Source organism: Passer montanus, unplaced genomic scaffold (assembly GCF_014805655.1).
Source record: "Passer montanus isolate IOZ18808 unplaced genomic scaffold, ASM1480565v1 scaffold115, whole genome shotgun sequence".
Lineage (NCBI taxonomy): Eukaryota > Metazoa > Chordata > Aves > Passeriformes > Passeridae > Passer > Passer montanus.
In genome coordinates this window covers 1,147,329-1,174,075 of record NW_024358167.1, presented here as the reverse complement: position 1 = coordinate 1,174,075, position 26,747 = coordinate 1,147,329, and the positions used below count along the sequence as shown (strand labels likewise).

Sequence of the window (26,747 nt, the reverse complement as noted above, 5' to 3'; positions counted from 1 at the left end):
ACAAGTTCTCTGAAGGAATTCAGTTCAGGGAAAATTATTTTGGTGAAATGCTGGTGTTCCCTAAGTGTTTGGCATCTTAGAGGGATCAGAATCTACAGCTGAACATTTCTGCAGAGTTGGGCCTTTGAAAGGTCAAGCTGCCACCAGCTGAGCTGGCATCTCTGGTGGCTCTGAGGATTAGAGGGGGCAGGCTGTGCTCCCAGTGAGCACAAACTGTATTCCCCTCCTCCCCTTGTCCAAAAGTGCTCCATAAACCTCAGTTTCCATAACCCTCAGCTTTCCATAACCACCATCTCTCCACAACCCTCAGCTTTCTATAACCATCACGTCTTCACCACCACGTGGAGCCAAATCCCCAGCACAGGTCCAGGAGATCCTGGGGAAGGTCAACAAGAGGAGGAGGGAACACCTGGCAGATGGTTGGAGGGAACAACCACCACACAGAGGGGTGGGAAGAGCTTCCAGCCACCAGCAGCTCAGGCTGGATGTTGGCCACCTGGGATAAATCCCTGTGGGATGTCAGTACTGACCCTCCCTTTTGTTCCAGCAAAGAACTTGTGTTAAGGACTTGTTTTTAAAGGAGGAGAATTTATTTTGCAGAGGTAGATCCTGTTCTAGTTTAAAAACATTGCTACTCTTTTCCATGGTTTGTATCTCACAGTATAAACTTAGATTTTCTGCCCTTTTTTTGCCTGCTGGATTTTTTTGCTTGTTTGTTTTGTTGGTTGTTGTTTTCTTTTTTTTTTTACATGAATATTAAAAAAAGAGAAAGTCTTAAAGACCAGAATCACAGTTTCCAGTTGTTCTCTTTTTGTCAAAATCATCAGCTTCAATCTTTTTGCTCAGCCAAAGCTCCCCAGCTTGTGTTCTATGTGATCTTGGGAGGAGTATGGACACAGATGGGTGGTGGAGGGAAAAAAGAAAAGGTTGGAGTGTTTTATTCCCTTAGTAAGACCCAATGAGTCACACCATGTGAGAAAATATCAGACAATCAGATTAATAATTAGTGGGGGACCCCAAATCAGGGATATGATGGAGTCAGAGATCCTTGGTGGGACCCTGAGCTTGCTGAGGAGTAGAGTGCAGCAAGTTTCAGGGTAGAGATTAAACACTTCTGAGCACTTCATTGTTCTTAGGAGGGCAGAAAAATGGCGGGTATGTTCTCAGGCTCCACTGGAAAGGGGTTGAAAAGCCCAGGAATGTTTAATTTAGATAGAAAACACATAAGTGGTGCTGAGGGAAAGGTACACAGGGGAAAGAGAAAGGCAGGAAAACACCCAGAAAAATTTGAAATGGAGGTTTACGGCTGAGTTAGAACTAAAAAAAATTCCCAAGGAAACAGCTTTGAAAGTTACATTTTATTTTTCTGCTACACAAATGATGTGACAAAGTCCCCGAGCCGGCTATCTCTCGGTCACACTTTGATGTGTGCAGGCGTGTAGATGACAAGATTAGGGCCAGGAGCCTTATGGGGAGCTGAGAGAGAGCTGTATCCAGGAATTCCTGCCCTCGCTGGGCTCCTAATCTTCCAGCATCAGTTTTCATTTCCTTGCCTCGGCCGAAAACTCGCAGGATGAAATATTTTAATGCAGTGAACTCTGCTGAAAAAAAATCCCATTCCGGAGCAGAGAATCATTTATTTATGAGCCTGGTTGTGGCGTAACTACACTTGGTGTTACAGCTGCTCCTGTGTTTGTGGCCCTAAGGGACCTTATCTTGTTCTCAGCACCACGGAGGGTGGTGAACATCATTGCTGGGAATGACAGCACAGAGGGAATCCACAGCCACAGCCACGGAACTGCAGCTCCTGCTGCAGAGAGAACTCAGGGTTTGCATTTGGAGCTGCTGGAGAGAGTCCAGAGGAGGAACCAGGGTGAGCAGAGGGATGGGGCAGCTCTGCTGGGAGGGAAGGCTGGCACTGCTGGGATTGTTCAGCCTGAAGGAGAGAACAGGGATCTCATTGTGGCCTTCCAGTCCCTGAAGGAGCCAACAGGAGACAGGGAGAGAGGATATTTGGACTTGAGTGACAGGACAAGGGGAAATGGCATCAGACTGAAAGAGAGGAGATTTAGTTTGGATATACAGAAGAAATTCTTGGCTGTGAGGGTAGGGAGACCCTGGCACAGGGTGCCCAGAGAAGCTGTGGCTGCCCCTGGATTCCTGGAAGTGTCCAAGGCCAGGCTGGACAGGGCTTGGAGCAACCTGGGATAGTGGAAGGTGCCCCTGCCCATGGCAAGGGTGGGACCAGATGAATCTTAAGGTCCCTTACAACCCAAACCATTCCATGATTCTGTAATTCCTTGTCTTGGACACAGACCCAAATATTTCCTTTTTGGCCGAGCTGATATCTCCTGTAAGCCCTGAAAGCAAAATTATCTGCTTGGGAAATCTTTGTGTCTTTACTGAGGCCAAAGTTCCCTTTTCCAAGCTTTCCTCTGCAGCCCAGAAGGCTAAAAAACCATAATTTTTTTGTGATACCCTAATTATTTTTTGGATGTAATGATCCAGAAGCACCCTGAGGATGACCCAATGTCTTGGTGACAGCTCATCATGTCTCAGTGCTGTTATGTGAAGGACACAAACCCCTGAGCCACATCCACAGCCCCCAGTCGTCTTGGTGACAGCTCATCATGTCTCAGTGCTGTTATGTGAAGGACACATAACTTCACATAATGTGAAGGGCTGAGCCACATCCACAGCCCCCAGTGCAAAGGGAAGGGGGACACTTGCCCAGGTGCTGCCTGGGGACCACCCTGGGGCCACCCACCCCAAACACAACCTCTGCCCCCCACGCCATGCATTGCAGGGAGACCCTTCACCCTCAAGGGTGTGAATTTGGGCTCTGAGATTCTTCACATGGGGCTGGAGCTGCTGGGAGGAGCAGCACGTGTGGAGCACACAGCGCTGGACCAAATCCATCCTGCCTGGCTGTGGGCTGGGAGGAGCAGGTCCAGATTTGCTGGGCTGAGCTGGGCTTGCTGGTTTGGCCAATTGCACAGCAGCAAGGAGGTTTGGGCCTCTGGAGCTGCTTGGCTGAGTAAAGCCTGGAAAAAAAAATGGTTCCAGAGGCAGCAGAACACATGGCCCTGTGAGTTTCCAGCAGTTTCCAGCTGCTGTTCCTGTTGAGGGAGGGAAGAGAACCTTCTTCCACCTTTTTAAAAATTATTTTTCATTATTATTTTATAATTTTCTGTTTTAAAAAAATTAAATAAATTATTTAAGTTAAATTTTTAATATTATTTTCTTTTTAATTTTAAATTTTTTTAAATTTTAATTTGATTTTTTAAAGTTTAATTTAATTTAAAATTGTTTAAATTTATTTTTTTTTATTGACCATAAACTGCAAGGGATAGATTTGGTAGCACTTGTAAAACCAAGGGAGATGAGTGAGGGAACTCATGAACAGTTGTTGGGGTTTTGTTTCCATAAATTTGATCGTCCTCTGAAAAATGCATTTCCCGTTCAGACAAGATAATTAAATCTAGGCTTGTCTAATAAAGCTGAGCCTGCAAAGGCTGGGTGCATTATCTGACAGCTCTGAGCAGGCTCTTTCCAAGCCCCTGCAACATCTGGAGTGTGTGAGAGCACGCTGGATTTGCATGGAGTTTGACCAAGGGACAAACTGGAGCTACAAATTGGACTAGGAGATAAGAACTCTCCTGAAATCTATATGCAATTAAAAGCCCAATCGTCCTCCCTATAGTGACAAGGTTATTGCTTTTATAGAGTTGAACAGAGATGAATGAGTCTATGGATTAATGGCACTAAGATTTATGACACTGTGCTTGCCCCAAATATTATGGGAGAATAGCTCTCAGGGTGAGATATTCCAGCTGAATAAATTTGATAGGATTTTTATTTTCCTTTATTATATTTTTTTTCGGCTTTGGGAGAGCTGTGCTGCATTCAGGGCTTGTTAGTGCTGTGGGTTGAATATTTATTGATATTCCCTTGTATAGTGATGATTTATAAAAGTATTGCCAGTAACAGGAGCCCATGAAGAAAAAGTCAATGGGAAAAACAAAACCCACAAACCCACTGATCTGAGTGATTTCTCTTTGTTTTAATTGGCCAGATCTTTGTCTTGCTGGCTCTGGGCTTTGTTTTACTGTTCCCAGAGACTCCAGAGAGGATAAAGCCAAAGGAGTCACTTCTGGCAGGAGAAATGAGGTGGCAGCAGTTGGTGGAGACCATGGGAAACCCCTCTGTGCTGTGCTGAGCTAAACACAAAATTACGAGGCAAATAAAAACCAGTGGGATTTTAAGAGGAGCAGTTTGGAAGGGATGGAGTTACACCCAGGGCAGGGCAGAGGGGTGAGGGCTGAGGGAAAACCATGCCCAGGGAAAACCTGGAGTGTGGGACAGTCCCTGCTCCTCCACATCCCAGCAGGATGCAAGGATTGCACCATCCATCACTTAACAAATCTTTGGGAGTTGTTTTATGCCAGGTTGGAGAGGGCTTGGAGCAACTTGGTTTATGGGAAGATGTTCCTGGGGGTGGAACAAAAAGGGCTTTAAGAACCCTTCCAACCCAAACCACCCTGGGATTTTTGGACTTTGAGGCAAAGTCTCTGGGGGTTGAGCAGCAAGGGCAGAGATGTATTTCCCAGCCTGACCAACCACCCTGCACCACCCAAAAACCCTGGGCTGGCAGAGCACAGCAACAGCATGGATTTGATCCCAGCTTCCCATGGAACACACTGGCTCAAGGTTCCCAATGTGGAACAAAATCTCTTTTCCACATCTCAGCTCCCTCACTGGTCAGAGGATGAGTGCCACCTTCCTGAGGCTCTCAGCTGTTTCTGGACTTTCCCAAATATAGGAGAAGTTTCCCCCCACTTTTCCACATCACTTGGACTTTTAAGCTCACCAAAAGCACCTCAGGCAGGAAAACTGCTGGGAAAACCAACAGAAAAGTGATTCTTGCACTTGCTGGCAGCTGAACGAGCAGGCACCTGCCTTGGCACCAGGTTTGCCACGTCAATGAGGCAGAACAGCTCCTGCTTTCTGCCCTTTTCCTGCCTGTTTGCTCTTTGGGGCAGGAATTTGTTCTCCCATTAGTTTTGGATGGTGACAGCACCAGTGCCCAGCCAGGGTTCCCTGTCAGCCCCTCCAAGGAACAAATTCTCACTGCCACCCGGAACTTTTTACAGGTAAAAAGGGTTTTTCTGCTTATTTCTGAACAGTTGTGCAGAAAACTTTTTTAATTTTTTTTTTCCCCTAGAGGAATAAAGCTTGTTGGACTTGGATGTGTCCTGCTTCCTAACGTTAAAACCCACCTGGAAATGGGGGAAATAAGGAAGGGTAAGAGTCCGAACCAGAAGTGGAGTGGGTTGGAAAAGAGAAGAGGAATTGTGTGCTAGTTTTCCTGTTATGTCTTCCCAAATTTCATATTTTGTGGAGACCAAGATCATAAATGCACTGCTAGAAATGTTCAAAATACAGATAGAATTAGGAAAATGAACTTAATTTACACAGATGAGCTCTGGAAGGGGTCAAGCTGACATTGTCATGTCCACAGTGCAAAGAGTCTTCCTTGGGGTTGGATTTCCCACTGATTCCAGAAGGAAAGGAGGGAGGACACAGCAGCTGGGGCTGGGGTCTCTATCCAAGTGAGTTCAGGCCAGGTTCCTCCTGCAGCAGAAAATGAGACTTCTCCCATCACCTCCTGGATCTTGGGCAGAGAGGAGAGTGAGGAAAGAGGAGGAAGTGGAAAATGAGGAGAAGGAAAGCTGCTAAAGAATCAAGAGTGTGTCCAGTGTGGAGATCTGCCCCAAGCCTGTGGGATGCCACATCCCATGGGAAGGGGGTCGTGTCTGTGCCCTAAGGATGTCCAGGGAGAGCTGCTGAGGCTCCAGAGCTCTTGGCAATATAGCCCCTGTTATTGCTCACGTGTGTGATGGAGGGAGAGGAGAAATCACACCTAGGAAATGTCATTTATCCTCCTCGGTGAGTGACCAGGCAGGTCCCAGCCTCGGGAGCGCCCCAGCACCGGGGTCTTCCCAAAAGGAGAGCCCAGAGCAGCCCTGGGGGTGCTGCAGAGCGGCTGCAGCTCGTTCCTGGTCCTGTGGCACCATCCAGTGGCTGCTGGCAGAGCGCTGTCACCTCGCTGTCACCACCATGTGTCTCCTCCCCGGCATCACTGATCCACAGGGAAGGGCTCTTGCTGACAGATTTGGAGAGGCAGATTTGCTGGAGAGATCCTAAAAAGCAATTCCAAAAATCAGAGCCAAGAGGGGCAAACACCATCGTTGCATGAGGACACCACACAGGAGACCATTCCTCGACCTCCGTGGCTTGAAAATTGTCCCCATATCCTCATTTTTATTTTGAATATGCTGATGAACTTATTTCTAACTTTTCCAGATGAAGGCCTGGAATTTAATTTTTATTGCAACAAGGAAAAATAAATCTTTCCATTGTTTGTGCCAGGCCTTCCTTGGGTAAAATCTTTGTAATTTTTTTTCTGTGTAAGAAGTAATTTAATTCTGACACTGCCACCCCTGTAATTACACCAGTTCTCCCCATAAATTGAGGTTGTTTTAAATCCTCTATTCATAATTCCATTATTTCACCATTACATCACTCCAATTATCTCTAGATTTGTTCCAAAGAACTTTTCCCAAGATGATTCTCTGGCAGTAACTGTTTTGCTCCCAGTTGCATGAATAATGATTTTTTTCCCCCAAAAAAAGAGTGAATGGACACACATTAGGGAAAGGACAGATGTGTGCTGCTGGATGAAGGGCCAAGGGCCACATCTGCTGCTGAAGGTTTGAATTCCCTGTGCCCAAACTCTTCCCTGTGGCCCTGCTGATGGGCAGAAGCAGGGAAGAAGGTACCAGGTTCCTTTTCTATTTATTATTTTAATGTAAATGCGGTCCAAAAGCACCCCTGTGGATTGGCACGGGATACCTGGAGTTCCTTGGCTGGTTTTGGGCCTTGCTGAGCTCACACAGTGGGCAGAGCTTCCCCCACAGGGTGATCTGTGTGCCCTGGCATCCAGGGGTTTTTCCAGGACCAGTGTGGATGTGGCTGTGATCCAGTCCCACATTCCCCACGCTCAGGTCCATCACATCCACTGATCACACACACCTGGCTGCTGGGATCTCCAACAATTCCCACTTGTGCCTTGTCTGTGTTCAGTATTGCTTTGCTTGAGCTTGAAAGCAATCCCTGAGCTTGAAACCAATCCCTGAGCTTAAAACCTCCCCCTGAGCTTAAAACCTCCCCTTGAGTTTAAAACCTGCCCCTGAGTTTAAAACCTCCCCCTGAGCTTAAATCCTACTCCTCTTGCTCCTGGAGCAAATAACTTACTCTTCTTCCTCACCTGCTCTTGAGCTCTTCTTCTTCTCTGCTGCCACCTCCTTCTCAGCCTAAGTTGTTCCTTCTCTGCATTTCTGCACAGTTTTTATTTTATACCTTTATTACTTGTGTTTCCAAACCCCAAGACAATTTCTTCATCCCTTTGCCCAAGGTTCTGGGAAGGGAGTAAGGAGTGAAACCACAGTGGGAAATTCCACGTTTGTCCCCAGTCCCACACAGTGGGTACAAGCCCTCAGGTTGCTTTGGTTTGTTGTTTGAGTCATCCCAAATGAGCAGGGAGTCCCTAGGAAAGCCCTTTTCCAAACAAACCCTTCTGGGGTGTCACATCACCCACCACCCGAGAACTTCCAGAGGTGTTTGGGCAGCACTTGGAATACTCAGGGCCAGGGCACTGCCTGGAGACCAAGAGGGCCTGGTGGGACCCACTTCCACCATGGCACAAGTCCTCAGTGGGGGTTTCTGGCTTTGGGGGTGTGGGGAGTGCTCCAGGGAGTGCCAGGAGGGCTGTGGGGCCTGCTGTGCTCCAAGGAGCAGCTTTGGGGATCAGCTCTACTGCAGCTGGTGTCCCCAGAGGCTGTGACCCTCCCAGGGGCCTGGCGGATTTGGGATTTGAGCTGGGAGAGAGTAAGGGAATCCCCAGGAAATCCCTGCTAGACCCAACATGGCATGGGGTGATGTAGGAAAAGGGGGGAAAAGGGATTTGCAAGCACTGCCAGAGCTGTATTCCACCCTGCTTAGCTTTGGGGAGCAGTCAGGGCTTTTTTCTGACTATTTCAGGTCAGCCCACACGGGATCAATATGCAAAGAGCAAGTGCAGAGATTGCACCAGCCCAAGTGCCCTTCTCTGGGCATCTCAGGGCATCACCCCTTGAGTCAGGACACAGCATCCCATGGCTGTGGGTACAGGTGTCCCAGTCCTTGTGTTTAGAGGACACAATGTCCCCTCACCTGGGATGAGGGAGAGCCGTGGAGGCAAAGCTTTGCTGGGCCTCCTGCACTGCCTGCTTTTCTCATCCCTGCTGGACCACCTCATCCCTCTGACACCTCAGGTTCTGGCTTTTCTATTTTTCAGATTCTGTGCTGCTTTAGTGTGTAGTTCTGAGCTTCATATCAGGGGATGGTGAGCTCTCTGCACAGAGTAGAGAGACAGAACAATTCCTTCTCTAGCTGGGGACCAAGGACAAATGATCCAAATCTCAGGCCCAAGAGCACAAACAAAGACAGAATAAAGAGAGAAAAACAAGCAGGATGGGACTGTATGGGCTAAAGCTGGAATTGGACAATTGACTCAAATATGCAAACGGGCCAGAATTTATAAAAGTGTGAGACCCTGTGACCAGGCGTGCATTTTGTGACCATTTTGGTTCATCTTGGGCGTAGCCCTGACTGGGGTCTTATGCTGCCCAAGGTGCATCCATGGAGGCCTTTTAATAAATCTCTGCTTTATTCTTTAACTCTGCCTAGCCTCTGTTCTAGCTCAGCCTTCACAAGGCATCACCTCAGGTGGAGGAAAGCAGGGAATTTGTGATCCTTGGGCTGCTGCTGAGACACTCACCAGAGCCTGGAGTCTCTTGCAGGTCCAAGTGGAAATTCTCTTCGCAACCTGAGGCACATGAGCCTGGCATTGTCATCCCCCAGGACAAGGCACAAGCCCTCAGCAGCACCACCCATCTCTCAGAGCATCCTTCGAGCTCCAGGCCCTGTCCAAATCCCAGGGAAGATCCCAACTATACATATCCCAAGGTACAGCCCATGTTTGCTTTAGGGAAGACTGCTGAAGACTCCCTTTTGGGAATTTTCAGGCTGTGGGGTATGTGCAGCATTTCTCTTGGGAGGTATTTGCAGCACGAGGGAGTTTTGTGACCAGGAATGTCCTGGGGGTGTAAAATATGAGAAGTGAAGGGGGGGTGTGGGTCTGGCTCTGGGCACCTCTGCTGCCTCCCACATCCCCTCAGCATTCCCAAATAATCTTCCAGGGAAAGGGGGACGTGCCATGCAGTGAAACAATCCCAGGAATGCTCCTTAAAACCATCTCCAGGAAACATTCATGGGAAAAGTCACTGAGTCACTGCATTTTTCTTTGCACTTTTGGCACCCGAAATAATGCAAATCAAAGGCAACTCTGACGTTGGTAAGGGAGAGAGAATGATGAGGAGGACTTCATGGATATAAAAAAGCTAATTAATTACTTTATTATGCTATACTATACTATATGCATTGCATCTAAACTGAATCTGCCATGCACTCACCCTGCACACAACTGCTCAGAGCTGCACTCATCATCTGATTCCCTTGTGACTGTCTTGTGACAGTCTGACACACACACACTCTCCTGGCCCTGACAGGCCAAGGAAACAAAACATCCCCACTTTGGGTAAAAAATCTCCATATTGCATTCTGCTTTGGCACAACAGAGGCACAGCAAGTGATAAGAATTGCGTTCTCCCTTTCTCTGAGCTTCAGAGAATGTGAATCTCAGACATCCTTGGGAAGAATTGTGCCCCGCTTTTCTCTTTGGTGAGAAATGTGGCAACACGGGCGCAGCAGTGCTGCCCTGCTCCAAGCCGGAGCATCCCGGGCTGCCCGCGCCCTGCACCGGCTCCGAGCGGGGCTAGGTGGTGGTGTTGCATTGCCGGAGCTCGGGAGCAGCTGCTTAACATGCTTGGCATGAAGAGGGCTTGGACGGTGAATGATCCCTTGAAATCCCCGTGCCGGGGGCTGCCGCGCCCTCCGCACCCTCCTTCCCTCAGGAGATTACTTCCCTGGGTAATTTAGCGCAGAAAAGGCTGCTGGAGAGGCAGATTTGCTGGAGAGATCCTAAAAAGCAGCCTTAGAGGTGGGAGAAGGGAAGTGTATTCCCTGTGTGACCCTGTGCTTCTACCTCCACCATCCCACCTGCCTCTCAGAGAGAGGATTTTTCCAGATGGGTGGGTGGGTTTTTACTGCTGTTTGGGTTGCTCCCCCAATTAAAAAAAAAAATCCACTTAGGAGCAGTAATTGTGTGTCTGGAGCAGCTCAGGGCTGGTGGCACTGGAAGGACAGATGTACCCTGTTGACCTATGGGCTCTCCAGCTCTTCCTCCAACATATCCTCGAGGATGGAATGGCACCGCTCCTGGATGGGGTGGCACTGCCCCAGGATGGGGTGGCACTTCTTCTGAATGGGGTGGCACTGCTGCTGGATGGGGTGACACTGCTCCAGGATGGGGTGGCACTGCTCCAGGATGGGGTGGCACTGCTGCTGGATGGGGTGGCACTGCTGCTGGAGGTTTGGGTTCCTCTGCAGGGCTTTCAGCAGCTTCCCTGTCAGTCCTCCCTGAGGTGGGTGCTGGTACCAGCAAGGACTGGGCAGGGGCTGGGGGGACCCTGCTCCCCCTTGGTGGGTCCCAGCAGTCCCAGAGCAAGGAACTGCTTGCTCTCACAGCCCTCACGAAGGAGCAACTTCCTCCCCTGATTGGATGAATTCCTGCCCACAGCTTTCCCAAAGTCCCAGCTTCCACAGGGAAGTGCTGGCCATGGAGCTGCCCAGCCAGGGGATTCATCCCCCCTGTGCCCCAGCAGCTCTGCCCAGCACTACCCCATCCACACAACTCCCTGAGCCCAAAGCCAGCTTCATCCTCGTGCTCTGGGGACAGGGATGGTCCCAGCTCCAGCACCACCTGATGGATCTTCACCACTTTTGTCACCTCCTGGGTCCCTGCAGGGAGAAAAGGCCTGAGAGGGTCAAAAAGGAGCTGAGCCCCCAGCATGGAAGCAAGTCCTGGTCAACACCTGCTATTCCTATATGGATAGCATGGACACAACTGTCCCTTTTGGGGGGGGGGCACCAGCCCTTGGAGAACAACCTCTGACCTCAAGGCCACTGGCTGGAAGATGTCAAAGGGGTCACAATGTCCCCCTTGGGTATTTGCCAGCAGCCAACCCTGGTTTAGGACTGATTTTATTTTCTGCCTGCATTAGGGAGCAGAAATCCCTCTTTTCCTTCCCCTGGACTGCAATGAAGGATCCACAGCAGGTCTGAGCTCCCTGTTTGTATGCAGATAACCATTAGCATAGTTTGGAGGCGGCAAGGCCATCCTTTTGCTGTGAAACTTGATGGAAATCTCTTGGAAATCTCATTCCTCTGGGATCTACCTGCCATGCCAAGGGACAATTTTGGTTTGTGAGCTGTGTTGACAGTGGAAGGACTGGAAATGTCCAGTCCATGGCTCACATGAGGGGAAGCACAGCCAGCTCCCTGCAGGGACTCCATGGCTGTTAGAGAGGGACACAGAGAAGAGATTGTGCTCTGAAGGGATGGAAGTTATGAAAAATGTATCTACTTCCAAATTGATTCACTTCAAATGCCATCATTACCTTCAGTTTTGTTTGCTGAGAGCAGTTGGATCTGTACAGAAACAGACTGGGCATCACAGATCATTTTTTGGTAATTTTTGGCAATTTTTCATCTCTCTGCAGAATATTATTATTATTAAATGCATTCAAAACCAGAGCAGAAAAGAGCAAATGGAGCACGGAGATTCCCCAAGAGCTGTGTCCCTTCAGCTGATCATACCTGAGAGGGGCCAGCTCAGGGTCTTTCCTTCCCAAACACAATCATCTGGCCATCAGGTGCCATCCTGTCACACGCCATGTGTCACTGAGATCTGATGACAAGGAAAAGATGCTCTCAACTGGAATTTAAAGCATTACTCTGATAGATGACACCCCGGTGGGTGACTCCTGCTGACGATATTCATGTGATAGTTTGTGTTTAATGAGTGCCAAATAGAGTAAAACATCACAGGATGGGCTTGAAATGGGGCTTGAAATTAGGCTGAGTCTAAACTCAGCAAATATTTTAAGGCTGCTTAGAGTTAAACATCTGCTTAAATGCTCTTAATGAGCCAAGGAGTATTTTTTTTTCATTATTATTATTTTACTTGTCTTCTTTTCCTGGTTGTTTGTGGCCTAGGGCTGCTGCCCAGGATGAGAGCTGAGGCAAAAAAGGAGCAAGAAGATGGGAATGTGGCAAAATGGGTTTGCAGCCACCTCTTCCCCTCACAGCTAGGGAAGCTCCCTAGATTTTTATTCACTGTTGGGATGTCTTTCCAAGGGCAGAAGATGTGCCACCAGGTACAAAGTCTGCTGCTGACAATTTTGGGTCTTCTCACTGGCCATGACAGGACACAACTTCAGTAATTTCTGAATTATTTCCCTCAATAATTTAATCCTGGAATCCCAGACTGGTTTGGGTTGAAGAAGACCTTAAAGCCCATCCTGTTCCACCCCTGCCATGGGCAGGGACACCTCCCACTATCCCAGGGTGCTCCAAGCCCTGTCCAACCTTGTGGGTTTCTTGTAGCCATGGGCAGAGTCTCATCCATGCTCAGAGAGCAGATTTAGATGGGATATTGGGAAGAAATTGTTCCCCGTGAGGGAGGTGAGGCCCTGGCACAGGGTGGCCAGAGCAGCTGTGGCTGCCCCTGGATCCCTGGAAGTGTCCAAGGCCAGGTTGGACAGGGCTTGGAGCCCCCTGGGCTAGTGGAAGGTGTCCTGAGCTGAGACATCCACAAGGCAGATGCTCCCAGAGTTGCCTGGGTGTGGGTCCATCTCTCTCCACAAGCATGTCCTGGAGGGGACAGGAGGGGTGAGGACACAGGAAAAATATTCCCTAGTGTCATGCTCCTGCTCCAACAGCGACCAGCACTCGCCTTGGCACCACCAGGCCTTACACCAGGGTGACTTTGGGGGAACACAGGGCAAGGAGAAGCCCTTTGCCCAAACACAGGAGCACACAAACCCTGTGTGCAGAGGGCTCCCTTCTCCTGCTGAATCCCAAATTCCGAGCTGCAGCCGGCTCAGCAGCTGCTGTGTTTGCAGGAGATAGCATTGTGCACACGGCAAACATTGGATGACGGAGACAGATCCCCACCTTTCTGCTCCTGAGTTAAAACCAGCTGTTAGAGAGACTCAGCAGAGATCTGCAAGCTGGGCTTCCCTTTAGGGAATTGGGTGGATTGGCATTCTCCTGGGAAAGAGAGTATCTGGAAGGGGATTGCTCACTGGGAGCCCTGTTGGGATTAAATGGGATTTTTGCACAGGTGGACATGGGTGACCACGTCATGTCCATTGGAATCCATTTATTTAAGAGGGATTTGGGAACCTGGAGGACCATCCCTATCCTTCCTTGGTGTCTCAGCATCCCCTTTCCAGGCATGCTTTCTACAGCCAGGATTGACCTGGGATGATGGGGCAGGGCAGCCACTTCCTGGCAAAACACAAAGTAAAAGTGTGGGAGCAAAAACCTTTGGAAAATGTGACTCATTTTTCAGGGAGAAGTGAGATCAGAGGAGTGGTGGTTTGTGAACTCTTTTATTTTCACTCATACTGAAGTCCCTCTCAAAAACGTAGGGTGTAAAGTCCATGTGAGGAAAACACCAGGAAAAGACGCTGGTTTGGGTTTCTCCTCTTTTGCCCCAGAGGCTCCAGTCCAAAGACTGTTGTGCTTCCAACTTTTGATGTGGGAAGCTGCCACTAGTTCCAAGAGAAGCAGAGACAACATTTCTCCTGGAAGACCACCTCTCTCTTTAGGAACTTTTCCCTTGGAGAAGCTTGTGAACAGGCTCAAAGTCTGTTGGATTTGGGAAGGCTTGGTCCATGAGCACCTATCAGGAAACAGAACTGAAGCAAAGGAGTCCTTGGAGGCCACGTCTGATGGATACCCACCACCATTCTCAGCATCCCAAGGGAATAGGAATGGTGGGCACGGAAAGTTCTTTCTTTCTCCTACAAAGCCCGAGTGGGATTTGTGTTTGGCTGGAAGCATCACCCCTCTCCTCCTTGCTCCATGTCACTCAACCTCCTCAGGGTCTGGGAGATCCCTGTGCTTGGCATTCTGGATCAGGTCCTCGTAGGTGCTGGGGCAATAGGTTTTGTAGAGTTTCTCAGCCAGGGTGTTGCTGCCGGCCACCACGACCTTGCGGTTGCGGTTCATGAAGTTCCACAGGTGCAGCGCGTAGGAGTGGTTGAAACTGGGGCTTTTGTCCCACACCTGGTAGTACCGGCTCCAGGCTGGGTATGGGATGGGGTAGAAACGCTGCGGGTTGAGGAAGGAGATGTTCTGGCAGCTGTGGTCCTCGGTGCCTTGGAAATCTGTCAGGTTGCAGAGTGTTTTGAGCATCCTGGTCATCAAAAAGGGGCCCTGGTTGCCCCAGATGTTGCCGTTGTACTTGAGAACGAAGTTCTCCATGCAGTCCCAGATGAACTTGTGGCGGGCGGGGAAGCCGAAGATGCCGTTGCTGGAGAAGCGCGACTTCTGCGCGGCCAGGAAGCTCTGCTGGGGGATGGGCCGGATGGAGATCACATCCGTGTCCATGTAGATGCCCCCGTACTTCCAGATGAGCGCCAGTCTGCTGGCGTCCGAGCTGACGTGCACCCAGTTCTTCTCCTGCTCCGGGACCACCTGCGGAGTGGGAAAGGTGAGATGTGATGCCACAGGCAGGGAACGGATCCAACCCATCCATGGGGCTGCAAATGGCACCATAAACCCTCATCTGCACTGCTGCAAATGTCACTGACAGCTCTGGCTGCCTCCAGCCATTGGGTTTTACTGGGATAAGATAAGGAGCTGGAGCAGAGCAGCGCTTTGTTAGCATTAGGAATGCAGGAACACTTCCCAGGTGGTTTGATGGCACCTACAGTGTTAACTCAATGCCACCATGAGTCATTCCATGCTATTTTAGAGGGACACAACCCACTTAACACACTCCCAGATCCCTCCCAGCTCTTTGAACCAGGCTGAAATCTTTTCATTGGCATTTGTTGGCATTTGGAGTAATTTTTTCTCAGGATAAGAAAGACTTTGGAGGAAATCTGCCTGCCCTGCCCAAGCAGTTTGACCAAAGCTACTTGTGGGAAGTTTGCCCAAGGAACTTTTTCCAGGGTGGAGCTCACCAGATCCCACCTTGGCTTTGCATGTTGCTGTTATAGAACCTGAAATCTCCCCTATCTCTTATCTGCTGCGGGCTCCGTCAGAGTGAGGCAGCTCTATCAAGTGCTCAGGCAGCACATTTTGTTCAACCAGCTTCTGTTGGGGAAGATTATTAAGGCTGTTTGCTCAAAACACGTCTGCAATCTATTTTTACCAATGTTTCCTTTGCCAAAAAATCCGATTCTCCAGATAAGGCCAATCACGTATGCCATAAACAGAGAGATGAATACACAGCAGAACGCGGCCAAAATGAATCTGTTCCCAACCAAAACAATGAAAGTCACTAATTTCACACAGTCCTGCATTCCTCATTCCTTTTAAAGCCTTTTCCCACCCCTAGTTATAACTCTTTTCCTGTTTTCTACTTGTTTTAACACTCACCTGGTTGTACCACTGGAGCAGAGGGGTCTCCTGGAAGACGGTTTCCATCTGGAGAGGGAAAAGGAAGACATTCTTCATGGAAGACAAGAGGGAGAAGGCTGCGTAGCTGGTGTTCATGTCCAAGGCTGTCTCGTTGTTGAGTCCCCTCATGAAGAGGATGATGGGCCTGTCCTGGTAAATCCGGGCAGCGGATTCCACGGAGCACGACACCAGCGGGGGCGGCTCCAGGCGCTCCGTCGTCTCCAGGAAAATGATGCTTTTCCCAAGGTTCAGCACCTGCTCAGGTGTCAGGTAGTGCTGGGCCATGGGCAAGTAGGAGAAGACACAGCTGGACAAGAGGGAGATCTCGTACAAAATGCCCGAGACAAAGCAGAAACAGAGGCATATCTGGATTTTCCTCAACATTCTTTCTTTCCTGGAGCGTTTGGGGGCATGCCTCCGACATGGGTGCTAAGGACAGACAAGAAACAGCAAAAGGAAGAGCCAGTTATTGCTCAGCAGGACTGGGAAATGGAGCGACATGGCTTTGGACAGTGAAAGGTGAAGGCAGCTTGGTGACAGGCCTGGTGACAATCCCTCTGTGGGTCAGAGGGCTCTTCCCCCCAGGATGAAGATCTGGGGTCTCACCTCCTTGGCCCCAGCCAGGCAGGGGGAACCAGGAGAGGTCTTGGAGATGGGATGGGCAGCTGTGTCCCCATGGTGCAGGCATGGGCTTGGCAGAGAGGGAAGAACCCAGGCAGAGCAGGTGGAAAGCCTCACCATGGCAAGGCAAGGAGCCCCAAGGCCATCCCTGGGGCAACTGGTGTGGGAAACTGTTCCCAAGCACTGCAGTGCCATTCCAACATGTGCTTGTCCCAGGGAATCTGTGGAGCCAAATGTGGCCATGGAATTAGGTGCCCAAGGAGGTTGTGAGTGTCACAGAGCTGTGATTTCAGTTTGGGGTCTGTCACCCAGAGCTAAAACACCAGCATTTTTCCCAGGCTTTTTCCCAATCCATCCCTTCTGCTGACACTTCAACCGTGAGGGATGAGAGGGATTTGAGTCCTGCAGGGATGGAGTCTTGTGATGGACCAGAGGGAAGCAGATGAGGATAGAAAGTGGATGGTTTCATACTAGGAAGGAATTATGACCTACCTGGATTATAGTCCTGACAAATCTACATTTCCAGCACCTTCTCTTGCCCTGGCGGTGACTGTTGGACTCCTGCAAAGCCCAGCTCCCTGGTGAGGACACCCAAACCTTCTGGAGCATGCAAAGGGATTTCTGGAGGTACAAGAATGGTGCACGGCAGGAAACCAGCTCTGCTGCTGGCTCAGTCTCAGTCCCAGGAAAGGCGTGAGATCCACCTAAAAGGACAAAGAAGGGACATGTTTGGTGTGACCCACCTTGTGCCTGGCACAGCTTCCCCTCCCGATCCCAGCAGCACACGAGGCTGTGCAGCCACAGGGAGTTCCTGCTGGTAAGAGGCAGGATGGAATGGGATCTACACTGCACTGTCTGCTGACACAAGGAAATTCCCTCCTGAAATCACACCTGGTTGCACCTGAGTGGCCCTGCAGGGAGCAGGAGCCAGGGTCCAGCAGAGAGGACATACCTGGAATGACAACCCAATGTCCAAGAGGCCCTGAAAGTGCCCAGTGCTTGAATGATTGAAGGGAATGGAAGGAAACACAGCTCTGTGTGCTGGGATAATTAATGAGCCTCATTCCATGTCACCCTTCCAGCATACAGATAAGTCTGGAGAGGAGCAAGCCCCATGGAAATTCCCTGCCAGTGCTGAGCTTGTGCTTGGAGCTGTGGCAGCTCCCGATCCATTTCTCAAGAGCTGTATCTCATCAAATTAAATATTAAAGCAGTGACTGTTCCCATCAGTGCTGCTTCCCATGCTGCATAACAGATTTTGTTGTTTTCCATTCCAGCTGCACAAGGTTTCTCATCACATCCTGGGTTCCCAGGACGGCACAGGAGTTTGGGAAGAAATTCTTGGGTGTGAGGGTGGGCAGGCCCTGGCACAGGGTGCCCAGAGAAGCTGTGGCTCCCCCTGGATCCCTGGAAGTGCTCAAGGCCATGATGCAGCAAGCTGGGCTAGTGGAAGGTGTCCCTGCCCATGGCAGGGGTGGCACTGGATGAGCTTTAAGTTCCCCTCCAACCCAAACCTTTCTGGGATTCCATACTCTATGTTAATTTTTCCAATCCCATCCCCAGTTTCTCTCATTGTCCCTGCACTCCGCTGTGAGTGGCAGCACCCGGGGCCTCACTGCAGATATGGAATTTGAGCGGAAGACAGGGAATGGAGAGCAAATATCCGCGGTTTGGAACGGCCGCGTTCCCGAGCCTGCAGATAAGGCAGCCTGTGCTGCCCCGTGGGGCTCAGGTGGAACACACAGGTCCAGCCCAGCCCAGCCCCACAGGGCTTGGCAGACACCAGCACTGGCATTAAAATAAACCACAGTGCTCAAGCTCCACATTTCCTCCTGCCTTTCCCACCCGTGCCTTGTTCTCAGACAGGTGCAGTCAATTTACTCTGGTCATTTGAAAAGAAAACAGAAAGAAAAAGTTGCTCCCTGGCAGCTCTCTCACAATCTCAGCTTGGCCAGATTTTCAGGATTCTGGTTGTTGGTTTTTTTCCAGCCTAGAGTGGTTTGGGTTGGAAGGGACCTGAGAGCTCATTTTGTTCCAACCCCCTGCCACTGGAGTTCACATCCCTTAGACTCCAGAGCCAGAAAAGCTCAGGAAAATCCTTCCAGTCTAACCTGGGTCATCCCAGTACTGGGAGCACCCAGTGGTGCTCCTGTACCTTTCAGACAGGGACAGCTCCCACTAGCCCAGGTTGCTCCAAGTCCCATCCAACCTGGCCTTGGACACTTCCAGGGATGGGGCAGGGCAGCCACAGCTTCTCTGAGCACCCTGGGCCAGGGTCTCATCATCCTCACAGGAAGGAATTCCTTCCCAATGCCCCATCAAACCTCTGGCAGTTAAAGCCATTCCCCCTGTCCTGCCACTCCATGCCCCTGTAAATCATCCTTGCTGCTGCTCCACTACTGGCCAGGGGCTGGAGTCCCTCTGTTCCTTTTTAAATCTTGATGCCACTCCCCTGAAGCAGAAACCCCTGGCTTTGCTTTGATTAGAGTTGGGACCACGAGGACATTCCCATTACTGGATTCATATTTCTCCTTTGATGGCCGACAGATCCGATGTCTCAGGTCTTTACGAGCAGCCCAGCAAAGCCGTGCTCGCAATAGTCCTTCAAATTTAAAACAGTCCGGGAGGCATTTTATTTGCAAATTGTGGGCAGAGAATGAGGAGCCACTCCAACACCTCCCCGCTCTGTGCATGACATTGTGAAGAGAAACACGCATCTTCATCGGCTCATTCCGGGAAATTGTTTTGCTTGGTTGGTTTTCCAAAACCCCTGTGTGGCGAGTTATGAATTCTCATCACATTTGACCTGGAGGCTGCTGTTATCAAAATGTTCCCTTCCCTGCTCGAGTTAAAAGGACTGCGGAGCTGAATGTTAAAAATAAATCCCGGCCATTGAATAGATTACCCTGCTGAGTGGGATGATTCCGGGGATGCGGCTGCTGCCTTGATGGCCCATCTTGTAAAGAGATTTCTTTTCTTGGGGCAATTTCCGTGTTTCAAGTGCAGGATGAGGACGGCTGGGAGACTACAAGGGAGATTACTACAGATGCCTGTGATAACTACTCAAGGGGGCTGCGAGACACAGGCGCTGGGAATACAGTGGGATTTTGCCACCAAAGAGGGGCAATGATGCTGCTGGGTCCTGCCCCCACACCCCCTGCACATCACACCCCTGCAATCCCTGTGGTGAACAGAGGGATGACCCCAGGACAGCCCACGGGCACCACCAGTCCAGCAAGGACTCGGGCACTCAGGCTCAGCTTGAAAAGAGCTAAAATTCCTCATTTGCTAAAAAGGATTTTTAATAAATAAGTAAATAAATAAATAAGTAAATTAATAATCCCAGCACCTGCAGCTCACAGTTTGCCCAGCCCTTGAGCCCATTTCAGTTTTCTCATTTAAGTTTTAAGCTCTCCAAAGCGAGTGCTGCATCACAAACTGCAGTTCAAGCACCACGAGCAAATACTGCACATCTCACGGTCCCCTGCCCAACCCCACTGCCACTGAATCCCCATCCCCACAGCTCCTGGAATCCCTTAGGATTCAAAGCAGAGACCTCACCCCTCTCTGTAGCTTTCCCCTGAGAGCCGGTGGGATTTGCTTTGGGATGCAAATGCAAACAGGTTATTCCCCTGTTTCTGGGAATAACCCCAGGCCAGTCCCTGATCTCCACACAGACACGTCTGGTGAATACACACCGGTTCATTTTTGAGTCTCTAAGGAAATTACAATCAAGCCAATGCACGTGCACACACACCAACCCCAGCTTCGTCACATTTAACACCAGGGAAAGCGCTTCCCAATGGAAAACCTGTGCGAGGAGCTGTGGGGCTCATGGCAGATTAATTAATGCAGCCGATCCGAGCAAAGCAAGGAGCTCCTCACTGTGCTGTGCCACACCTGCCTGCCCATTCTCCACCTCAGCATGCCCAGGGCAGAGCCAAACTCACCTGAGGGCTGCCAGGAGCGGGCGAGGAGCGCAGGCTGCTGGGGAGCCCCGCCGGGAGCGATGCTCAGGCCCCGGGGAGCCCGAGGAGCTGCGCTGCCTCCCCGCCGTGTCCTGCCCTGGCAGGGCTCGCAGCAGCCTCATGGCTCTGCTGTTTGCACTGCCCTGGTGCCCAGATAAGGCCCAGCTGGGGCTGAGCTCTCCCAGCAGTGGGCAGTGCGAGGTCCTCCCATGCCAAAGGTGAGTCCCCGGCTCTGCCAGCGTCACAAAGGGTGGGCGGGACTGGGAAAGGGCACCTTTTGGGGGTGGCTTGCAGCACATTTAACCTTTTCTCTTTGTATCCGCATCCACACCTAGGGAAGGTGTTCTAGGGTAAGGAAGAACTTTGCTGAGTGGGATTGGTGCTCTGGATACTTCCGAGGGAGGCAACATGCAGGAGATTCAGGACTCTTGGACAAATAACCAATATGATTAAGCAGAAGCCGTTTATTGTTTGCTTTACACACATATTTATAGATTCTACACATGACTAAGTACACATTTCTTGATTTGTGTCTTTGTCTTGTTCACTCGTTTTCTGCCTGCATTTCTCAGAGTATGTGATTGGTTACAGCCTAGGGGTTTTACAATCTTCTGTTAGCTAGACCTTGTGGTCTTGGTATTCAGTTTCTCAGCCTCTTCTTTCTTAATTTAGCACAATTTATGTTTCAGTAGCTTTGACAAATTCTTCAGGCTCTGATAACAAACTGAGGAGCAGGCTGACTGGTGCACACTATGGCCTAACCCTTGCAAATGCATTGCAACAGCAACAACGGGGCCTTCTGCACAAACACCTCCCAAATAACACAGCACATCCTGCCCAGGCATGTGGGGAGGTTCCCAATCCCTCAGAGCCTCTGCTCATCCCCAGCAGGATGCCTTGAGAGGGGCAGGAACAGGGTTGGGTGACCCACCTCAGACTGGAAAGATTCCCCCAGAGCTTTCCTGGCTCTGGCGTGTAAGGGGTGTGAGCTCCAGTGCCCATCCTGTGCTGGGACAGCAGAATTTGTAAGGAGAGGTGGAGCTGTGGCATCCCAGAAAACTTCCCCGTGCATCCCCCTGACCCAGCACTGCTCAGCCCAGGTGAGGACACCACAGCATCCAGCAGAGATGTGACCCTTGGCTCCAGCCACCAGCAGCAATCAGGTTCTTTGCAGGTTCTTCAGGTTCTTCTCTCCTCCTCATCCCTTTCCTTTCTTTTCCTATATTTGGCCAAGCTGTATATCCAGAAAAACTAGGAGACCTGCAAGATTTGTCCAGCCAATGAGTGCTGGCATCACCACGTGTTGCACCCATTTTCCATCCATTTTCCACCCAAACTCCCACCTCCCTCCACCAGCAGTTCTTAGAAACCACCAAAAACATGCTTAGTGCATCCCTCTCATAGCCTGTGATGGCACCAAAAATCTAGCCAGCTCTTCAAAATCAGCCATGAACACTCCAGGGCCCTCCCGTTTGCTCGGGGCAGCCCCTCAGCCTCGGCAGGGTGCAGAGATCCTTCCTCCGGGTATATGGGAGGGCTGGAGGAGGATGGGAGAGCTGCTTGTGCTGCTGCAGGCAGAGCAAACAGCTCCCACGGGAAAGGCAGCGAGATACCCAGGGCTTAATCAGCTGATAAGAGCCCGGGTAATAATGCCGGGAGGGCTCCAGCTCTGAAAAACATCCCCGGGGCAATGACGTGGGTGAGGAGCCCAGGAGTGCCGGCACACCCCTCGGTGAGGAACCCTCCCCTTGGGCAAACACCCGCGGGTCCATCCTTTCAGGTGACCTGCAGGGATCCGGGGTGGCCAGCACGCAGCTCCAGCGCTGGCAGCTCCTCTGGGGGTGAACACATCCATCTGCCCATCAGCAGGTCCATGGCATCCCTGCCCACCGGGGATGGGTGATCTCCAGGGTGCCCTCCAACCCACAGAGTCTGTGATTACATAATGGTCCATTCCTCCCTCCCTTCCCAGGGCCCTGGGAAGTGTCTGCTGAGCCTGGAGGATGCAGCAGCACCAGGACAGAGATAGCAGCTGATAGTAAAAGTGCCAGCCCAGTTTTTATCTTAACCATAATATGGAAACTTCCCCATCCTGCCCCAGTTCTCCCCACTGCCCTAATGCCCTACTGAGACTCTTGCCACAGATTTAGGAGGAGATTTTTCCATGGAGATCACTCCAGTAGAAACTTCTAGCCTGGAGCAGCCTCATCCTGCCCCTTAAATCCAGATGAGCTGAGGCCAATCTCTTTGCACCCCCTGGATGCTGCAGGCTGAGCATCCCACCAAGGCTCTGCCCATTCCCTGCTCCAGGTGCCACTGCCGTGGCCTCACTGGTGCCCTGCCAGCCCAGCGTGGGAGTTTGGGTCCCCAAAAGTCTGCTGGGAAGACAATAAGCAGAGTCACAGCTGGTCCAGAGCTGGGGTTTGGGCTGTGGCCGCTGGGAGCTTCACACACACTAACACTAACCACAGGGAGCAGCTGCAATGCTGCTGCTGCTGCTGCTCTGCATTGCCCTCTACGGGAGCCTGTTTTCCACAGAAAACGGGAGTCTGGAGGCAGAGCCTGTGGCTGGACCTCCTGCATCTCCACGGGCTGGGTGGCACAGCCAGGGGAGGCCGAAATCACCCCTCAGTGTCACACAGGCAGAAGGAGGCCCCGGATCCCAGGGATGTCACTGGGGCAAAGTCAGGCTTTCCTTCCCTTCTCCACATCCAACACACTCAGAGCAACCTCTGGGAATCAAACACCACAGGAGAATCCCCAGAGTCACAGGGAAAGTGTCCCATCACCTTTGGTCTGCCTGCTCAGGCTGGGTTCACTGGGACATGGATCACAGGATCATGGAATGCTTTGGGTGGGAAGGACCATAAAACCCATCCCATTCCACTCCCTGCCATGGGCAGGGACACTCCCACTATCCCAGGCTGCTCCAAGACCTGTTCAGCCTGGCCTTGGACACTCCCAGGGATCCAGGGGCAGCCACGGCTTCTCCCAGAGCAGGGGAGCACTGATGAGGCTGCCTGGGGTCTGCTCTCCAGGAGCCCAGCCAGCCAGGGCTGGAGCTGCAGTATCTGCTGGGCCTGGACTGGGCAGAAGTACCATTCAAAAAGATGATTCAAAAGAGGAGTCAGGACCTGGAGACAAGAATCCCATGCAGATATTGCCATTCACCATACAACAAATTAATATTATAATAAATATTATCATAGCATTATATAGTAACATTATATTTCTGTACACACTCTTGGTATCACCCAAACCAGCCTGGCTCAGCCTTAAAAATAAACTTTTAAATAGGGAGAGACAGTGACCAGATTCCCTTTTCCTCTGCTGTTCTGAGCATCTCCCTGAGCCTCTCCTTGCACACCCTATATAAACATCCTGATGGACTCCCAGGAGCACCTCTGCTGTGGGGAAAGGCTGGGCCATTTGGGATTGTTCAGCCTGGCAAGAAGAAGGGTCGCAGGTGACCTAATTGTGGCCTTCCACTGCCCGAAGGAGCTGGCAGGAAACATGGAGAGAGACTGTGGACAAGGGCCTGGAGTGCCAGGATAAGGGGAATCGCTTCCCACTGCCAGAGGGCTGGGTTAGATGGGATAGTGGGAAGAAATTCTTCCCTGTGAGGGTGGGGAGGCCCTGGCACAAGGTGCCCAGAGAAGCTGTGGCTGCTCCATCCCTGGAAGTGTCCAAGGCCAGGTTGGATGGGCCTTGGAGCAACTTGGGACAGTGGAAGCTGTCCCTGCCCATGGCAAGGGGTGGCTTTAAGGTCCCTTCCCACTCAAACCATTCTGGAATTCCATGATCACCGTTTGGTTATTGAGGACCTCCCTCCACACACCCTCTGTGTTTTTTCATCCTTCTCGCTGCTCTTAACTCCTGGCATTTATACCTTTGGGTATTTATTGAAAGCTTCAGTCATTTTTTTTAGACTTATGCTGATATGGTAGAAAAGTAATTTACTCCTTTTGAGCAACAGGGAAGTTATAAATTAATGTTTTCTTAGTTATTTCCCCAAAAATCAATAGCTGTGCTTGGAAAACAATAAAGCACTTAGAGCTTACATGCAGATGAACACAAAAGGAGAGAAGCTCATCTAAACAGACCCAGAGTTACATCTCCCAAAGGAGAGCTTGGCAGTCAATTCACAGGGAGGCAGGGCCAGGAATGCACAGAGGGAAAAATCAGAGGAAGGAATGCAAGGAGCTGATCTGTGCCAAATTACAGCCAGTTGTAAAGCGATATCTTTGTGCTGGATTGGGCTGGGGTAGAGTTGATTTCCCTCAGCGGAACTGGGATGAGGCTGTGTTTGCCACACGCAGCTGGGGGAAGAGGAGGAAGAGAGGGATTCTTGGAGTGGTGGCATTTCCTTTTCCCTTCCCCTGTCTGTGTGATGGAGCCTGGCTTTCCTGGGAATGGCTGAACACCTCCTCACCCATGGATGAATTCCTGGGGTTTGTTTGCTTGTGCACAGCTTTTACTTCCCCTATTGAACTGTCATTATCTCAACCCACAAATTGTCTCTCTTTTGCCCTTCCAGTTCTCTCCCCATCTCCAGAGCAAAGGGAATTCAGCCAGGGGTGCTCCTAAATCTGCCTCTGCAGCACCAGGGCTTTTTCTGCTGCTAAATCAGAGTGCAACACCATTAGACTGGGGAGCCTCACGAGGCAGAGCCACTTTTATTTTCTCCTCCCATTAGAAACAGATCTGTTTCCTCTGAGCTGGGCCAGTGCAAACTGCCAGTTTACCTGCTGCAGATTATATTTGAGTCCCTGAAGTCCCTGCAAGGCAAAGAAACCCTCCAAGCTGAGCTCATCAGACACTTGTAGGGTTTCTGCTTGTGGGCAGGGTGGGCCAGAGCAAAGCCTGGTTTTACTGAACCCTACAGAGCTCCCAGCCCCTAAAAAAGAGAAACACCAGGGAGAGAAAAGCTCAAAATTATGGATTGCTTTGCCTATAAGAAAAGGGTTTCTTATAACATGAGAAATATTTGTAAATAATAGTAAATATGAGATTTTAAGAAGAAATTTGTCCCTGTGAGGGTGCTGAGGCCCTGGCACAGGGTGCCCAGAGAAGCTGTGGCTGCCCCTGGAAGTGTCCAGAGCCAGGTTGGATAGAGCTTGGAGCAACCTGGGATGGTGGAAGGTGTCCCTGCCCATGGTAGGGGATGGGACTGGATTGGCTTTAAAGGTCCCTTCCAACCCAAATAATCCATGGATTTTGTGGGATACTGTCAGCACAGGGCCCTGAGCAGGGTGAGGTGCCCCAGGCTGATCTGTCCTCCCTGTGCTCCAAACACCCAGTGGGGCCAGGAGTCAGATGCTGAGAGGTGATGGGTGCACATCTGGAGCAACAGCATTAGAAATCTCCAAAAAAATTCCATCAGAAAATCCTGCTCAGCTCCATCAGCAGCCAGCAACAAGAGCTTTCTATATTCATGAATTCATCCGAGTCATATTTCAAAAATAATAAATGCTGTTATTATTGTTATTATTGGAATGAATTTCTCCATTATGTACTGAGTGATTGTAAGCACTTACTGCCTCCAGCACAGGAACCACCTCAGGAATAATCCAAGCAAATGATATTTGTGTCGTGGCTGCCACGGGGTCATGTTTGGGGGTTTTTAAGTGAGGAAGGTATTAACCAGAACAACAGCAACAACCATAACAGAAAGAAAGTCATTATAAGTTGGTGTAAGACGCTATTAGGCTGGTTTTTTCAGGCAAATTTAGTTTGGGGCACATGACTCGTGCTTTCCTGAGGTTTGTTGTGGTTTCTTGGAGCTCTGCCTGCGCTCAGAGCCTCCTGCTCTCTGCTTGCTTTGCTTGTGTGCAGGGAAGGGAAGGAGAGCAGAGCTCAGGGAAAGAGGGCTGGGATGGAGCACGAGTGTTTGCTCCAAGCCCTTATCACTCCAGTTTGTCCCCGTGGCCACCGTGTGCCTCCATGGCTCCTGAGCCTCAGAGGTGGAGCTTTCCCTGCTCCTGGGGCCCTTCCCTGCTGCTCCTTGGACTCCTGGCCGTAAAATGCTGCAAAGAGCAGAGGGGATGAAACAACTGACCAGGAATCATGCACTTGGATGGATGTTAAATCTGGATGCCAAGTGGATGCAGGCAGGGATTGATGGCTTTCCTCCAGAAAACTGGAGCCTGGGAAGTAAAGGCAGGAGGGGTGGCCCGGTGTCCCCTGCCATCCCAGGAGGGTTTGTGGTAGAAGCAGAGTACCTCCCCACCCTCCATCCCCCTAAATCCCCTCCCTGGCTCCATCAGGCTCCATCCTGAGCTCCCTTTCCCCATGATCCAAGAGCTGCCGTGGGGTTGTAAAATGCAAAATGGGAACAACCCAAGATTTTTCCAAGAGGCCCAGCCGAGCTGTCAGCACGTTTTGACACGAGGCCAATAAGATGGATTCCAAAAAGATGGGATCCCACCATGCCAAAAAGTAACATTTGCTTGAGCATCT

At 50.6% G+C, this 26,747-nt stretch overlaps 1 protein-coding gene across 1 annotated transcript; it reads right to left on the bottom strand.

Moving 5' to 3' along the window:
- Positions 1-14,157: 14,157 nt before the first annotated feature.
- On the bottom strand, positions 14,158-20,410 carry A4GNT (alpha-1,4-N-acetylglucosaminyltransferase). The gene is made up of 5 exons (XM_039696931.1): positions 20,271-20,410; positions 17,212-17,231; positions 16,813-17,024; positions 15,679-16,128; positions 14,158-14,769 (listed from the first exon to the last, which is right to left on the bottom strand). Exons 1-5 carry the CDS (start codon positions 20,408-20,410, stop codon positions 14,158-14,160), a joined length of 1,434 nt encoding a protein of 477 aa, XP_039552865.1.
- Between the last annotated feature and the right edge of the window lie 6,337 nt (positions 20,411-26,747).

Bases quoted from the DNA above. Each gene is read 5' to 3' on its own strand.
- A4GNT (XM_039696931.1), bottom strand. From the start codon at position 20,410: ATGAGGCTGCTGCGAGCCCTGCCAGGGCAGGACACGGCGGGGAGGCAG. The intron at 17,232-20,270 runs GTGAGTTTGGCT...TGCTCCCTGCAG, and splicing joins CCGCTCCTGGCAGCCCTCAG to GGCCACTCAGGTGCAACCAG. The intron at 16,129-16,812 runs GTAGGTCATAAT...GTCTGTCCTTAG, and splicing joins TTGTCAGGACTATAATCCAG to CACCCATGTCGGAGGCATGC.